The sequence below is a fragment of the Notamacropus eugenii genome, chromosome 1, assembly GCF_028372415.1.
Source record: "Notamacropus eugenii isolate mMacEug1 chromosome 1, mMacEug1.pri_v2, whole genome shotgun sequence".
NCBI lineage: Eukaryota > Metazoa > Chordata > Mammalia > Diprotodontia > Macropodidae > Notamacropus > Notamacropus eugenii.
Genome location: NC_092872.1, coordinates 57,637,547 through 57,653,858, shown reverse-complemented (window position 1 = coordinate 57,653,858; position 16,312 = coordinate 57,637,547). Strand labels below are relative to the sequence as shown.

The window sequence follows — 16,312 nt, the reverse complement described above, 5'->3', positions numbered from 1 at the left end:
AGCCAAAAAGTCTGAGCAAAATATTCCAGAAATTGTCTGGCTTATAATGATGATCCAGGTGAGGAAGACTACAGACTTAAAGCAGAACAACAGGTGTAAAAAGGAGAGGAAAAACTGTAGAAAGATTGAAGTTTGAATCATGAGAACCTGCCAACCAATTATATGTGAGGGTCAAAGGAGAAGGAAGAGTCAAGGATGACTGCAAGGTTTCAGGAGATAAAGGAAGATCCAAAGATAACCAGTTCCCAGTAACTGGAAGGAGGATGTCATCAACAGAAAATGATAAGTTAGAAGGAGGGATGGACTTCAAAAGGAAGATTATTGGATCTGTTTTAAATAAGTTAAATCAAAGTATCACTGGGACATTGAGAGATGCTAGTAAGGTGTTGAAAATTAAGGACCAAAACAAGAAGGGGGATATTAGCACCAGAAATACAGATTTTAGAGTCCCAATCCTTCCTTAGCTCCTTTCCCGATGTCAAGGGTATCACCCAACTGATGGCCCAGGGAAAGAGAAACCTTTCACAAGTATAGATAGGGGAAATACTCTTGACCAAACAAGGGATAAAGAAAATCCCAAAGAGACAAATAAACAATTTTGATTATGCAATATTGAAAAAATTTTACATAAACAAATTCAGGGCTATTAGAATTAAAAGGGAAACAATAACCTGGGGGAAATCTTCACATCAAATTTCTCTGATAAAGATTTGATATTCAAACTATATAGGGAAAGGAAACAACTATAAGAACAAAAGCCATGCAGATAAAAGGTCCAAGGATATGATTAGGCTATTCTCAAAAAAAAAAATTATCCACAGCTATATGAAAAAAATGCTCTAAGTCACCAAAAATAAGAGAAATGCAACTTAAAGCAACTCTACAGTTCCACTTCATACTCATCAGACTGGTCAAGATAAACAAAAAAGGAAAATAATAACTGCTAGAGCAGTTGTGATAAGATAGACATCCTTTTTTTTTTGCACGTGGAGTTGTGAATTAGTCCATTTATTCTGGAAAGCCTTTTAGAACTATGCCCTCAAGGTATTTAAATTCTTCATACCCTTTTGACCCAAAAATACCACTACTAGGCTTATACCCCAAAGAGATTAAAGAAAGAGGAAATAACTCATACACACCAAAATATTTATAACAGCACTTTTTGTTGGAGCAAAGAACTGGAAACAAAGGTGGTGTCCATCACCTTGGGAATGGCTGAACAAATTATGATACATGAATGCAACAGAATAGTATGGGGTTGTAAGTATGAGCAAAGAGAAATTCAGAGAAACTTAAAAATGATAATCACAACTATAAAAGACTAATGATAAAATATGTTTCTCACTTCTAGTTATGAATTTGAGGTGCAGAATGACACACACACTTTCAGACATGGCCAATGTGTAGATTTATTTTGCTTAACTACTGTTCTTTGTTACAACGAAGGGCTTTTATCTGGGAGAGGGCAAAGGAAAGGGGGAGCACTATCAAGAGAAATGGAGGAAGTAGTGATAGTAATACCAAAAAAAAAAAAAAAAAAAGGAAACAAAGAAAAGAGTATGAATGAAATTCTAAAAGAACATAGGAGAGAGCAGAAGGAATTTCAAAAGCAGGGCAATGTTAGAACTACCAAGCTAAATTTAAAATAATCTTTAAAAAACCAGCTGTCTAAAAGAGATTTACGGTCTTGTATATAATCCTTTTTTGTGTTCTTTATCTAAGATGTTCATGTTTATTGATGTTTGTCAACTTCATAATATGAAAAAGGAAAAAAATAAGTCAAACATTTGTAGCTATCCTTGCCAAGGGGAAAAAAATCTGTAAGACTGAACAGAAGATTTTTTTTCAGTGAAAAAAAAAAGTTTGTTGAATTTAACTGAATATAAGAAACAGCACAGGAACCATTTTTTTTATCTCTTTACAACTGATAATTCTACTCACAGTAACAGATCTATAATATTTTGACATTATGATTTCCACTTTAGATTTTGTTTTCCTTTATGAACTTAATGTCTTATCTATTACAGAAATTAGCAAAGCAATGAAATTATTTTCTTTGAACACTACTTACCCGCAATTCTACTTCTTTGCCAAGTAAATCATAGAGAGATGCTCCTTTTGATGTAATTTCAGAAGCAAGCTGCCTAGCTGCTTTCAAATCTGCAATCTGGAATTTAAAAAAAAAGCAAAAACTTCAGTAACATCCTACATTAGATGGGTGATTTGAAAATTAAAAATGCATATAATTAGAATGTTAACAGTAAGCGTGACTTTCTGTCAGCAAAATCTTCAGTTTCCCACCACTGTCCACACCCTCTCATCTGAATCAAAGCTTTTGGGAGTTAGAGGCAGGAAGTAAAGCAGGCACTTCTGTCTTTCTCTCCATGACAACCTGAGGAGCACAATGCTAGAAGCTAGTAAAAGGAATGCTGAAAGGTCTTACAATATCCCTACCTGCCTGGTCATCTGAGTAAAACCCTGTGCTGGGGATATGGGCAGGCAATTCAAGAGGTCCTCCTTGTTCTAAAACTTCATCACTTCTCCAGTCTCCCCTCTCCCCACTCTCTTCTGGAGAAAATGCTTTTGAAACCAATAAAAGGCTAATTACAAAGATCTGTCCCTTTCTGTTCTTTGCATGTCTTTTCCCAAATTTCCGCTCTACATCACACAGGCAACAGCTGAAAGTTGGGGGAAGAGGATAAGGAAATCTAAGCTAGGTTTGGAGGATGCAGACATAGGTCTTGGAGAAGCAGGTTCTTTCAAGGAGATACTTGGCTTATTTCTACACTGGATAAAAAGGCAATCAGTAGGACAAGAAAAGACTATTAAGAGAACAGAGACTAGGAGAGGAGAAATAAAAGGGTATCACTGGAGTTAGCTTGTGTCAGGTAAACATTTCCTCAGGAATGCAGCTAAGAGTCCTAGCTCACATTTAGATAGAACTTTCACTTACAAAGCACTTTGCTCACAAAAACACTAAAGCAAACAGGTCATTTCTATTATCTGCATTTTTCACCGAAGGTAAATGAGGCTCAGAGTGGTGAAAAGACCTGTCTACAATAACAAAGCTATTAAGTGGCAGATGTAAAACTCATATCCAAGTCTCCTTTCTCTAAAATAAGTACCCTCTCCACTAATGTCAAAGTGTCCACAGCTAGAAGTTTGTTCCAGAAAAATTCATTTCTAAGGCTGATATAGCATCTCCATCCTCTTGCCTAAGTATCTGCTCCCTCATCCTTCTGCCTTTAAACCTCAGGCTTTGTAATATGGTTAAAACAACCATTATTTATCCTTATTTTACAAATGAGAAAACTGAGGCTCAGAGCAGGTGACTTTGCCGTGGTGACAATAATGATGACTGACATTTGTATAACACTTTAAAGTTTATAAACTGTTTTCCATGTATTAGCTTTAATTAGTGAAGCTGAAACTCAAACCCATGTTGGCTGACTCCAAATCCAACTTTTTCCTAATGGACATTGTAGGTGCTTTTAATAACTTTCTTGAATGAATGAGTGAATGAAACAAAAAATTTTACTGTATGCCTACAGGAGTATATATTTGCCTTACCTTTGAGCCAAGATCAAATTTGAACTTGCTGATATCTTCCTCTCCTATTTCAGAGCCTTTCATTCCTTTGGTTTTCATGGCATTATAAAGGACTGAAGTGATTTTCAATAGCTCTTTTACTGCATATCCATCTGCTTGATACAGTTTCTTAGTGTTAAGTTTTATATGAGCTTTGGTGGCCTATTTTTAGAAGAAAAATAATCAGGTCCCTTCCATATAATGTCCATAAAAATCCTATGTGAACAACTGGAAAACGTCTAGGTTAAAAGGAAAAATTCCAATAGCAGATCAACATTATAATAACTATGTTATCATATTAATAATCATATGAGATAAAACAAAATAGACTAGTACTAGAAAATGCCACAGAAAATCTAGATAACCCTGATATTTCACCTCATATCCAGCAAATAAGCAATGTCAAAAGATGAGAACAGTCAGTGAAGGGATTATGGCAAAATACGCACACTAATGTATGGCTGGTGGAGAAGTGAATTGGTACAACCATTCTGGAAAGCAATTTGGAATTATGCAAAAGAAGTGACTAAATGATCTATATTCTTTGATCTAGATATTCCAGTGTTAGGCATTTATGACAAAAAGCAAGGAACAATATACACTAAAATCAGGGCTTGATTTATTTTTTGTAGCTTGTCTAGACTTAAGAAAGTGATAGAAAAAAATAACAATGATACAGATTAAACTTAAAATGTTTCAGGAATAATATATTTTTCAGCGAGGCAGCTGTTGAACATTTACCAGCATATTCCTTAGGCATGATCAAACAAATTGTAGTATATAAATATAGTGAAATACTATGTTGTAAGAAACAATGATCATGATGAACACAGAGAAGCATGGAAAGACTTCTGTGACTTACAAAGCCAGGAAAACAATGAACGCAATTACTATAACAATGTAAATGGGAAGAACGGAGACAAAACAAGCAAAATTGAATACTGCACAATTATGTAGCAAACAAACTTGTCTCTAAAGAGGAGATAAGAGAAAATGCTCTCCACAAGCCCTCACCCTCCTGTACCATCCCTCAAGATTGTTAGGGGTCCAAATGAATAGAACACTGCAAATGTCAGACTTTTTAATGTGTTGATTAGTTTTGCTAAATTTGTTTTCTCTTTTTCTTCTTTTCAATTCTTTGTTATAAGAGGTATGGCTCTCTGGGAGGAGGTTAGAAACAAGAGATAACAAGGGGATACAGATGTAGGTGATATAAAAACAAAAGATATTGATTTTTAAAAAATATTTTAAAGGAAACACTACAGAAAAGAATCTGAAATCAGTTTTAGTTAGGAGTCTCCCATTTCTAATTTCCTTGATTCTTACTATGAAAACTATGAACCAACCATGAACTGTGCAATGGCTTTAATGAAGAACACTCGATCTTGTTCTGTTTCAACGTCAGAAGGAATGTCAGTCTGGGGCTCATACCTATCAAGAGGTAGAAGACAAAAATCAAACAGATAGAAAGAGGGCAGACTGGATGGAACAAGCAAAATTGGCACATTGGGAAACAAAAAATGGACAATGCACTTATTTCCCCATTCTTAGCAGAATGAACAAAAGTAAAAAATATATATTCAATGCCAAGGTTCAACATGATCTATGTGAACAGACTAAGAAATAAAAGAAATTATTTTGGCTCAGTGTACAAAGCAAAACAGATACCTTCTTCATACCTCAAATTTAGACTTAACTCCCTCACATATCAATTAGCAGTCAATTCTTGACCCAGAGATAAACGAAATTAGGAATGATAACATATTTGCAAAGATAATGACAGAATTTGTTGGCGTTAACTTTCTCAGTCTTCTTGATGTATCTTAACAGATATTTCACACAAGGGCAAATCCAAATTATTATTGTAACAGTACCTATCATAATTATAGCTTCAAGATAGACTTCTGCCAAGCTTATTCTTTATATGATTAGATGTCCAGACTGAGATACCTAGGGCCAACTAAGAAAAATCTTTTGGGTCAATGTATTTTTGTCTCTTATACCTTTCATAGTAAATAAACACTGTTAATTTTTACCTAAAGATCCCATTGAACTCTAATTTCATTAAGCTCTTCTATATGCCCCACAACAGTATCAGTGAAAACAATCATTTCCACAAAGCTCATTAATAAAATGTAGCCATCAAGTTCAACTATTAACAAAGTACTAACCTCTTCACAAGCCAGAGAAGCACTTCAGAGACAAGCCCAAAGTTTGGTGTGCGAAAATTCTCCATAGAGATGTGTCGAGGATATCCCAGGGCCCTCATCATTTCTGTAAAATCTATTCAATATCATAAAATATGATCTAATCAGCTCTATATTTTCAGGCATTTATCTAATCTATGGGTTATCTGGGATCCTAATATTCTATTATTCAAACCTTTTGGTTATTTCAGTGCTATGGTTGATAAGACTCTCAGCTGGAAAGAAAGAGGAGATAAAACTCAGAACAATTACTCTGGCTACTGTTTAAATCTTATAATGTGCAGTAGTAAAAGAGACTGCCAATTAATTAAAATAAGGCTTGAGGATTTAACTATGAATTTAATTTACTACAATCACTATCCCCTTTTATTATTAAAAATGGTCAACTGGCTGTTTTTTCTTTTTAACTCAACTTTAGTTCACAGAGGAGGTTAGTTGAACTCCCAGGACAATATTTAGATTTGTTATTAATCAAATTGAGAAAGAGAATGTTTCAGGTCCTGCCTTCACATACATTTTGGAGTCTGGTGTGACAAAAAGCTAACTGAAGGGAGAATAGAGAAAGTCTTCCCCATATACATAAAACTCTGGAAAGATATGAGATGACCACCAAGAATTAAAAACTTTGTTCCCATGCTATGACAAATGTCTGCTAATTTAACTCTGATTTTGCTTACTGTTTTCATGTCAGAATTCTTACATTAAATCCATAATAAATGATATTGTAGAAGATGGCAGAATAGAAGGATGAACCTGTAGAGGTTCTCCTCCCATAACCCATAAAATACCTGTTAAAAATGACTCAAACAAACTCTAGAACAGCAGAAACCACAAAATGAAGGAGTGAGACAGATTTCCTGCCCAAGACAGCCCGGAAGGCTGACAGGAAAGATCAACTACACCGGGCTCAGAGAGCAGAGTGCAGCCTAGCCTGGGCCATGCCTCACAGACAGGACTGGAACAGGCTTCAGGGCGCAGAATCATGGGTAGCAGCTGTGGTTTCCACATTTCTCAACCCACTATCACCAAAGACAGCTTCAGAGGTCAGTAAGAAAGTTCTTTCACCTGGGTGAAAGGAGAGTTCAGTCTGGCCTGAGCCCAGCCCCAAGAAAAGAAGGTCCAAAAGTTCACTGAAGAAAATAGTTCTTTAAAAATTGGAATGGAGCAGATGGAAGCTAATGACTTTATGAAAAACCAAGAAATTACAAAACAAAACCATAAGAATGAAAAATAGAAGACAATATGAAATATCTCACTAGAAAAACAACTGACCTGGAAAGTTAAAATTCAGTTAAATAATTTATAATTTAAAATAATTTATAATTTAAAATATAATTTAATTTCATTAATTTTATTGTTTCAAACTTATAATTTAATGTAAAAATTATAGGACTACCTGAAAAACATGATAAAAAAAAGCCTAGACATCATCTTCCAAGAAATTATCAAGGAAAATTGTCCTCATATTCTAGAACCAGAGGGTAAAATAAAAATGGAAAGAATTCACCAATCACTTCCTGAAAGAGATCCCAAAAGGAAAACTCCTAGGAATACTGCAGCCAAATTCCAGAGTTCCTGGGTCAAGGAGAAAATATTACAAACAGTCAGAAAGAACCATCAGGATAACACAGGACTTACCAGCTTCTACACATTAAAAGGCTTGTAATGTGATATTCCAGAGGTCAAAGGGGACAGGATTAAAACCAAGAATCACCGACCCAGCAAAACTGAGTATAATACTTCAGGAGAAAAAATGGAATTTCAATGAAATAGAGGACTTCTAAGCATTCTTGTTGAAAAGACCAGAGCTGAATAGAAAATCTGACTTTCATACATAAGAATCAATAGAAACATGAAAAGATAAACAGGAAAGAGAAGCCTTAAGGAACTCATTAAAGTTGAAATGTTTACATTCCTACATGGAAAGGTGTTATTTGTAACTTATGACACCTTTTTCAGTTTTAGGGTTGTTAGAGGGAATATATGTATATATGTATATATGTGTGTATATGTATACATACACACATATACACATATATGCATATATATGTATATGTAGGTGTATATGGGTATGTATATAATGTACATTATTTACGTATAGGTACATATACATGGGTGTAATCTGTGTATGTGTATGTATATATATATATGTATATACACACACATAGAGGGCATAGGCTGAGCTGAATATGAAGGGAGACTACCTAAAAAAAATAAAATTTACTCTTGAGTGGAATGCACTAGAAGTAAGAGAAAGGGAGAGGTAGAATGTAGCAAATCATCTCACATACAAGAGGGAAGAAAGAGATTTTACAATGGAGGGGAAGAGGGGAGATGAAAGGAAATAAGTGAGCCTTACACTCATGAGATTTCGCTTAAGGAGGAATAACACTCAATTTGAAATGGAAATCTATTTTACCCTGCAGGAAGGCAAGAGGGAAAGGGGATAGGAGAGGAAAGATAATAGAAGGGGCAGTAAATTGGGGAAAGGGATAATCAGAAACAAAAACTATTGTGGGAGGACAGGTCAAGGAAGAGAATGGAATACATGGAGGGCAGGACAGAATAGAGGGAAATGTGGTTAGTCTTTTACAACATAACTATTATGGAAGTGCTTTTTATTGTTACACATGTATGACCTATATTGAAATGCTTGTTTTATCAGTGAGGGTGGGTGGGGAGGGAGGAAGGGAGAGAATATGGAACTCAAAGCTTTAATAATGAATGTTAAAAATTGTTATATTATGCAACTAGAAATTTATACAGGCAATGGAGTATAGAAATCTATTCTGCCCTACAGGAAAAGAGGGGAAAAGGGATGGAAGAAGGATGGGTACACAGAAAGGAAGACAGACTGGAGGAAGGGGTGGATGGGGTGCATGCTGTCCTGGGGTGAGGGGAAGAGATGGGAGGAAAATTTTGAATTCAAATTCTTGTGGAAGTGAATGGTGAGAACTGAAAATAAATAAATTTTATAATATTTTTAAAAATAAGTAAATAAATGATATTGTACAGCACCGAACAGTTTACAAAACACCTTACCATCTCACTTAATAATCACAGTTGACATAGATACAGACAGACAGACAGATAGACAGATAGATAGATAGTGCTTTATGTTCACAAAGTGCTTTACTTATAAAACCCTTTCAGGTAAGGAGAAAATGTAATATAAATTTGTCTATAGTCCTGTCCTCGTTCTTCTACCTCAGCTTTTCTCCTTTGAGCCTCAAAACACTTGTAAAGTAGTCAGGGCAGAGGTTGTAACACTCATTTTATGGATAAGGAACTTTGTTGGCTTCCTCAACGACAAAATGAGGTATCCAGAAAGGTTTAGTAGGTTTCCAAAGTTAGTTAACTCAGCTATGAGTCAGCAATCAAATCAATGTCTTTTGCAACTCCAAAACCAATCACCTTGTCATATCATGGTGTCCCATGAATGCAAAGCAATGCCCAGCAATCTTTCTTCAACCCTCTTCCCAGGTATCTCTATCTTCCCCCCACTAATACCACCTAACAAAGTTGGCCCTCGGTAAAATTATGGAAAGGTGAATCTTCTGTCTTATGTTGCAGCCTTCAGCTTCTGAACCTACCACCCACTATCCCCAAGAGAGGTTGGAGGAAGGAATGCAAAAAAGACAATGCAGACTGAAGATTTCTTTTTCAAATACATTTGCATTTTAAAAGTGAATAAGGGAAAATGGTCTAGGGATATGAAAATGCAATTCTCAAAAGGAAGCCATCCAAGCTATCTAAAGCTATATTTAAAAAAAAGTATTAGGAAGGAATAAAATGCACACTCATTTTGGTATGAAAACCTATCTTACAATACAGGAAAGTGGGGGATAAGGGGATAAGCAGGGTGGGGGGGAGGATGGAAGGGAGGGCATGGGGAGGAGGGAGCAATTCAAGGTCAACACTCATGGGGAGGGACAGGATCAAAAAGAGAGAATAGAAGTAATGGGGGACAGAATAGGATGGAGGGAAATATAGTTAGTCTTATACAACACGACTATTATGGAAGTCATTTGCAAAACTACACAGATTTGGCCTATATTGAATTGCTTGCCTTCCAAAGGGAAGGGGTGGGGAGGGAGGAAGGAAGAGAAGATGGAACTCAAAGTTTTAGGAACAACTGTTGAGTACTGTTCTTGCCACTAGGAAATAAGAAATACAGGTAAAGGGGTATAGAAAGTTATCTGGCTTTATAGGACAAAAGAGAATATGGAGACAAGGGCAAAGAGGGATGATAGAAGAGAGAGCAGATTGGTGATAAGGATAATTAGAATGCTTGGTGTTTTGGGGTGGGGGGGAGAGGACAAAAGGGGAGAAAATTTGGAACCCAAAATTTTGTGAAAATGAATGTTAAAAGTTAAATTAAAAAAAAGAAAAAGAAAAAAAAGTATTCCAAATCATCAATAATCAAAAAAATGCACATTAAAGCAATTCTGAGATTCTACCTTCCACTCATCAGATTGGGAAAGTTGACAAAAAGTGAAAGATGATACATGCTGAACAGGCTGTGAGAAAATGGAAAAAAATGATGCTCTTGTTGGTGGAGCGGTGAATGCAGCCACTGTGGAAAGTAATCTGCAATAATCCTAAAAAGTTACTAAACTATTCATGTCCTTTGACCCAGTGATACTGTACTCCAAAGATCAAAGAAAGAAAAGGTCCCATATGTAAAAATAATTGTATCAGCTTTTATCTTGTAATGGCAAAGAACTGGAAAATAAGGGGGTGCCTATCAATTGGGGAATGAACAAATTATGGTATATGGTAATAGATTGTGCCACAAGAAATGAAGACATAGTTTCGGAAAAACCTGGGAAGATTTGTATGGTGTGATGCAGAGTGAAGTTAACAAAACCAGGAGAACAATTTATACCATAATATCAATATTGTAAGAATAAATGATCCTGTGGAAATGGCTGAACAAGCTGTGGTAAATGACTGTAATGTCATACTACCGTGCTGTAAGAAATGGTGAGCAGGATGATGTTTTATATTCACTGATGCAACGTCAAGTGAGCAGAACCAGGAGAATACTGTACACAGTAACAGCAATACTGTAATACTGTCAGCTGCTTAACTATTCTCAGCAATACAATGATCAGAGGCAATTCTAAAGGACTCATGATGAACAATGCTATTCTAAAGAAAGAAATGGAGTCTGAATACAGATCAAAGAATACTGTTTTTCACTTTCCTTTTTTTTGTCTTTTACAACATGACTAACATGGAAATATGTTTTGCATGACTGTACACGTATAATCTAAATCAAAATATTTACTGTCTCAGGGAGGGAGAGGGGAAGAAGGGAGAGAATTTGGAACTCAAAATTTTAAAATAAACACCGAAAGTTATTCTTACATGTAACTGGGGAAAAATAAAATATTTTTTAAAATGAACAATTTTGAAAGATTTAAGAACTATGTTCAATAGCAAGCAATCATGACATCCAGAGGATTCTTAAAAATGAATGCTACTCAACTCATGAAAGAGAGAGATCACCCCTCCAATATGTAGAATGAGATACTTTTTTTTTTAATATGGCCAATATGAGTATTTGTTTTGCCAGATTAAGTTTATCTGTTATAGGGGTTTTTATATTTTACTTTCTGTGGGGGAAGGAGAGGTGGAAAGTATAAAACATGCTATTGAAAAAAAGTATCTTAATTTTTTAAAAAGTGAGTGAAGGGAAAGCCTGTTGTTTAATCCAATAAAGTTAATCTCTAGGGAAGAATTTCAGGTAATGGTCCCTGCATGAGGGATATATTTAGTGAAGACACTAATGTCTCTGAAGCCTTATCAAATAGGGGTCACTGTGCCACAGTGAAGCAAACCCTGTTCCAAACCTTTAGACTTAATTCTTGCTACTAACTTTCTATGTGATTTTAGACAAGGCATTTTCCCTCTTTGAGCCTCAGTTTCCTCCTCTGTAAAATAAATGGATGGTATATGTAATCTATAAAGCTTATTACAGCTTTTATTATGATTACCGTCATCCTCCTCAACTAAAATTCTCTTATGATAGGTAGATGATCCTGAGTCCCCAAAGGCTAAGTTAGTGGAACATAAGTTCTGGTAAATGTGAAGGCTTTTGAGGATTTGGGGGTAGGGAACATAGCCTGGGGAAGAACAGTGGAGAGATACCAGTCTAAAACTAAAGAGACTCATGTTGGGGTATAGCTTAGCCTGATTTCCCTTGGTGAACCACAAGACTGAAGGTCAAATAACTAGAGACGATGCTAGGTTTATCCTAAACTAGTTTAGAAAGCCTCATTCTGTAAAAGTGACTCCTGGAACAGAGAATTAATCTTATGTTAAGTAGGAGGGCCTCATATCTGGGAGGTATAAGTTACACAGCCAAAAAGCAACTTTGTGCAGCAGTTTAGTAATACCTTTCACAGAAGAAAGAAAGGTAGAGGAAAAGGGAAACCAGGAGAAAAGGTGGAGAGGGGTTTCTGGAAAATTTAGAAATATTTGGAATTCAACCAGCAGGATTTGTTATCAGGATAAAAAAACCCTTTCTGAGGAAGGACAGGAAAGATGTGAACAAATATTTTACAATTGTTAAGAAATCTATTTGACCTAAGACAGCAATGCTGAAGTCATCCTAAAGAGAAAGCTACAGATATCCTACACAAGGACAGTTTCTATAAAAGTGGATGAAGAATGCTTGCTGGGAGTTAGGGAGGAGATGGGCTGGGCAAGAAGTCAAAGAAGAAAGGGGAAATGGAGCGTTAATGGAGAGGCAGGACTCAACAAACCTGGAGGAGCCCATCTACTGTTTCACTGCACTCTTTATGATATTTTACTTCTCCAGAAGGCTGGCCACCAGATGAATTTTAGGGACTAAGGCACTAAAATACCATCTTCTTAGGGTGCAAAAGGGGGTGGCAACCTGCATCCGCTAGTGAGGTCTCGGGTCTTTTGAAGATGTTAAATACCATCTTAAATTCCATTTCCAAAAGCCCAGGATCTCCCAGGGATGGGCACTCTTTCCACCCGCAAAGACTACAATCTCTTCGGCCTTAAGGTATTTATGAGCCCCCAAAAGGAAAACTTTCCACTTTCCGAAGTGAGTCTTCTAGCCTGGGCTGGTCTTTGGGGGCTACGGCCAAGCCTTCCTGAAATCCCTCGGCTGCGCTAGGAAGTGTGGTTTAAGGACGGTGTAACAGTATCCTTCCAGAGCCCGGCTCCGCTCACGCAGCCCGGGATCCCCTCCCCCTCCCTCTCCCTCCCTCTCTCTCCCTCCCCCTCCCTCCCCCTCCCTCCCTCTCCCCCTCCCCCACCCGGCACGGGACCAGCAGCCCCGCGGTTAGCAAGGTCTGCCTAAGCTCGGCCGCTCCTCCCCCCGCCCCCCACGTGGGCCCCAGGCTGGGCTCACGGCGCCGGAGAAGCCGAGACCGCTGGCAGCTGGGCGGTCTGCAGGGCCGGCGGCGGCCTCCCCAGCCTCGAGCAGCCAAGATCCAGGCCCCCCCCGCCCCGGGGGAAACGGCAGGGCCCGGGCCGGGGGCTGGGGGCAGCCTTACTCCTTAGGTCACGGAAAGACATGGCTGGTGATCCCGTCGGTGACCTCGGTCGGCCCTAGAAACATGGAGATGGGAAACTTCGTCGTTAGAGACCAGCCATCCAGCGGGGACGGAGGAGGGGGGACTCCAGACGGTCACTATGGCAACCACCAACGGAAACCCGCGACGACCGGAGGGTGGGGCCCAACGTAGGCGAATGCGAAGCTGTGCGCCTGCGCAAAGGGCGAAAGTCGTCCTCGGCATCTAGAGCTGGCAGCTGGCAGGCTTTGGGTCTGGCTGTGGGTGCGAGAGCAGCGCCCCCCCTCGGCCACGCCCGGCGCCCGAGCCTCTCTCGTCCGGCTTCAGCTAGAAGGGAGAGGATGCCTGCATCCCGAGGAGGGCAGGGGAAAGCCCGTTACAGTTAATCCGCAGAAAGTGTAACATCCCCCCCCCACGCACCACCATGCATAGTTTGATTTATATGTATACGTGTACTATAAGTATAAACGTGTGTATAAGGTGTAACATTTGTGTATGCAAGTAACTATGTATCTATGTACGTACAAATAATATATGTAGATGTAGATATATATGTGTGTATGTCAACACATGCACATGTATGTATATGTGTATATTCATTTATTTATAAGTACACACACACCCCACAATTTAGGAGGGGAGGAGAAGCTTTCCCTTTAGGAGACTCAGATTCCCAGCATGCATGACACTGAAAGTTTTGTAGAAAACTCCAGAGGGGGCTTTTGAGGAATAGAATGGGTTTATGGAGACTTCCAGAAGAAGAAAAGGCAGGGAGGGGGGGTGCGGATTTCTAGCAGAAAGGGGAAAATGGGTCTTCAGTCCCTGCTGTCCTGTCCCTGCCCCTGTGTCTCTGTCTCAATCTCTGCTTTCCATGGGGAACTTCTTTACAGAAGTCACCAAACCTATTGTAAGCTACTAAGACCGAACTTAATCCTCCTTATTCCTCATTATGAATGTCAGTCAACAAGCATTTATTAAGTGCCTACTAAGTCCATAGGAACCTGGAATGTAAGATTTATGAGCCAAGGTAAGCTGGATGTGAAGGAGATGGAAAGATTAAAGGTTCACATCTTGGGTATCAGTGAACTTAAGTGAACAGGAATGGGTGAATTGAACCCATATGATCTCTATATATACTATGGTGGGCAAGACTCCCTTAGAAGAAATGGAGTAGCCCTCAGAGTCAATAAAAGTGTGTGAAAAGCAGCTCTGGGATATAAACTCAAAAATGATCAAATGCTCTCTGTTTGAATCCAAGGAGAACTATTCAACATCACAGTAATATGTCTATGCTCCAACTATTGATGATGACAAGGCCAAAGTGGATCAGTTCTATGAAGACCTACAACATCTTCTAGTAATAACATTAAAAAATACATCACATTCATCATAGGGGATTGGAATGCTAAAGAAGGAAATCAAAAGATAATTGGAATAATAGGCAAGGGTGGCCTTAGAATACAAGATGAAGCAGGACAGAGACTAACAGAGTTGTGTCAGGACTCTTCAGATGGATGTCACCAGATGGTCAATATAGAAATATGGAAATCAGATTGATTATATACGTTACAGCCAAAGGTGGAGAAACTCTATGCAGTCAGTTAAAACAAGATCTGGAGTTAACTTTGGCTCAGATCAGGAGCTTCTTATTACAAAATCAGATTTAAATCGAAGAAAGTAGGGAAAAAAATCAGACCGTATAAGTATGACCTAAATAATATCCCTTTTGAAGATGGAAGTGATGAATAGCTTTAAGGGATTAGATCTGATAGATAGAGTGCCTGAAGAGCTATGGATAGAGGTTTGAAACATTACAGGAGGCAGCAACAAAAAACTTTCCAAAGAAAATGCAAAATGACTGTCTGACAAGGCTTTACAAATAGCTGGGGAAGAAGGAAACGGAATGTGTGTGTTTGTCCTTTGTTGCTGAAGAAGATCATACCATCAGAGACATGACTTGCATTTGACTTTGTTTTGAGTGAGGGAAGGCTGTGCAGGTCACCAGCCTCACTTCACCTCCAGAGCCATCTGAATCCAGTGACCAGATATTCATCAGGATGACTGGAGATGACCCAGGATGAGACAATTGGGGTTAAGTGACTTGCCCAAGGTCACACAGCTAGTGAGTGTTAAGTGTCTGAGGTGAGATTTGAACTCAGGTCCTTCTGACTCCTTCACTGGTGTTTTATCCACTGTACCATCTAGCTGCCCCGGAAGAAAAGGGAAAAGGAAAGGAAAAAGGGTAAGATATATCGAACTGAATATTGAATTCCAGAGAAGAGCAAGGAGAGATCAAAAGGTCTTAAATGAGCATACAGAGAAATAGAATAAAACAATAGAATGGGAAAGAGAGCTCTTCAAGAAAATTAGAGATACCAAGGAAAATTTTTGTGCAAAAATGGGCATGATAGCCAATGCAACCAGGATTAGGAGAAAAGCAGAAAACTGAGAAAGGATTTTTACAACTAGTGTCTCTGATAAAGTCCTCATTTCTAAAATATATAGAGAACTGAGTCAAATTTACAAGAATACCAGTTATTCCAATTGATAAATGGTCAAAGGATATGAACAGGCAGTTTTCAGAGGAAGAAATGAAAGTGATCTATAGTCATATGAAAAAATGCTCTAAATCAAGAGAGATGCAAATCAAAACAACTCTGAGGAACCATATCACACTTATCAGATTGGTTAACCTGACAAAACAGGAAAATGATAAATGTTGGAGATGTGGGAAAGTTGGAACACTAATTCATGGTTGGTGGGGCTGTGAACTGATACAACCATTCTGGAGAGTAATTTGGAACTATGCCCAAAGGGCTATAAAAATGTGCATACCCTTTGACCCAGCAATACTACTTCTAGGGTTGTATCCTAAGGAGATCATAAAAATGGGAAAAGGCCCTTCCACATGTACAAAAGTATTTCTAGGAGCTCTCTTTGTGGTAACCAAGAACTGGAAAT

General features: G+C 38.2%; 1 protein-coding gene across 3 annotated transcripts in view; it reads right to left on the bottom strand.

The window, feature by feature from the left end:
• The window catches only part of CLUAP1 (clusterin associated protein 1), a 50,090-nt gene extending 36,489 nt beyond the window's left edge, over positions 1 to 13,601 (bottom strand). Inside the window, exons 1-5 of one of the 3 annotated variants that reach the window (XM_072603147.1) lie at positions 13,334 to 13,601; positions 5,760 to 5,871; positions 4,935 to 5,019; positions 3,571 to 3,750; positions 2,072 to 2,167 (exon numbers count right to left, since the gene is read on the bottom strand). In XM_072603147.1, the coding sequence (XP_072459248.1) occupies positions 2,072 to 2,167; positions 3,571 to 3,750; positions 4,935 to 5,019; positions 5,760 to 5,871; positions 13,334 to 13,355 (495 nt within the window). In that variant the 5' untranslated portion in view covers positions 13,356 to 13,601. Of the gene's footprint in view, positions 1 to 2,071; positions 2,168 to 3,570; positions 3,828 to 4,934; positions 5,020 to 5,759; positions 5,872 to 12,568; positions 12,943 to 13,333 lie in introns of those variants that run through there. The other 2 variants (XM_072603162.1, XM_072603153.1) reach the window with 2 other exon arrangements.
• Between the last annotated feature and the right edge of the window lie 2,711 nt (positions 13,602 to 16,312).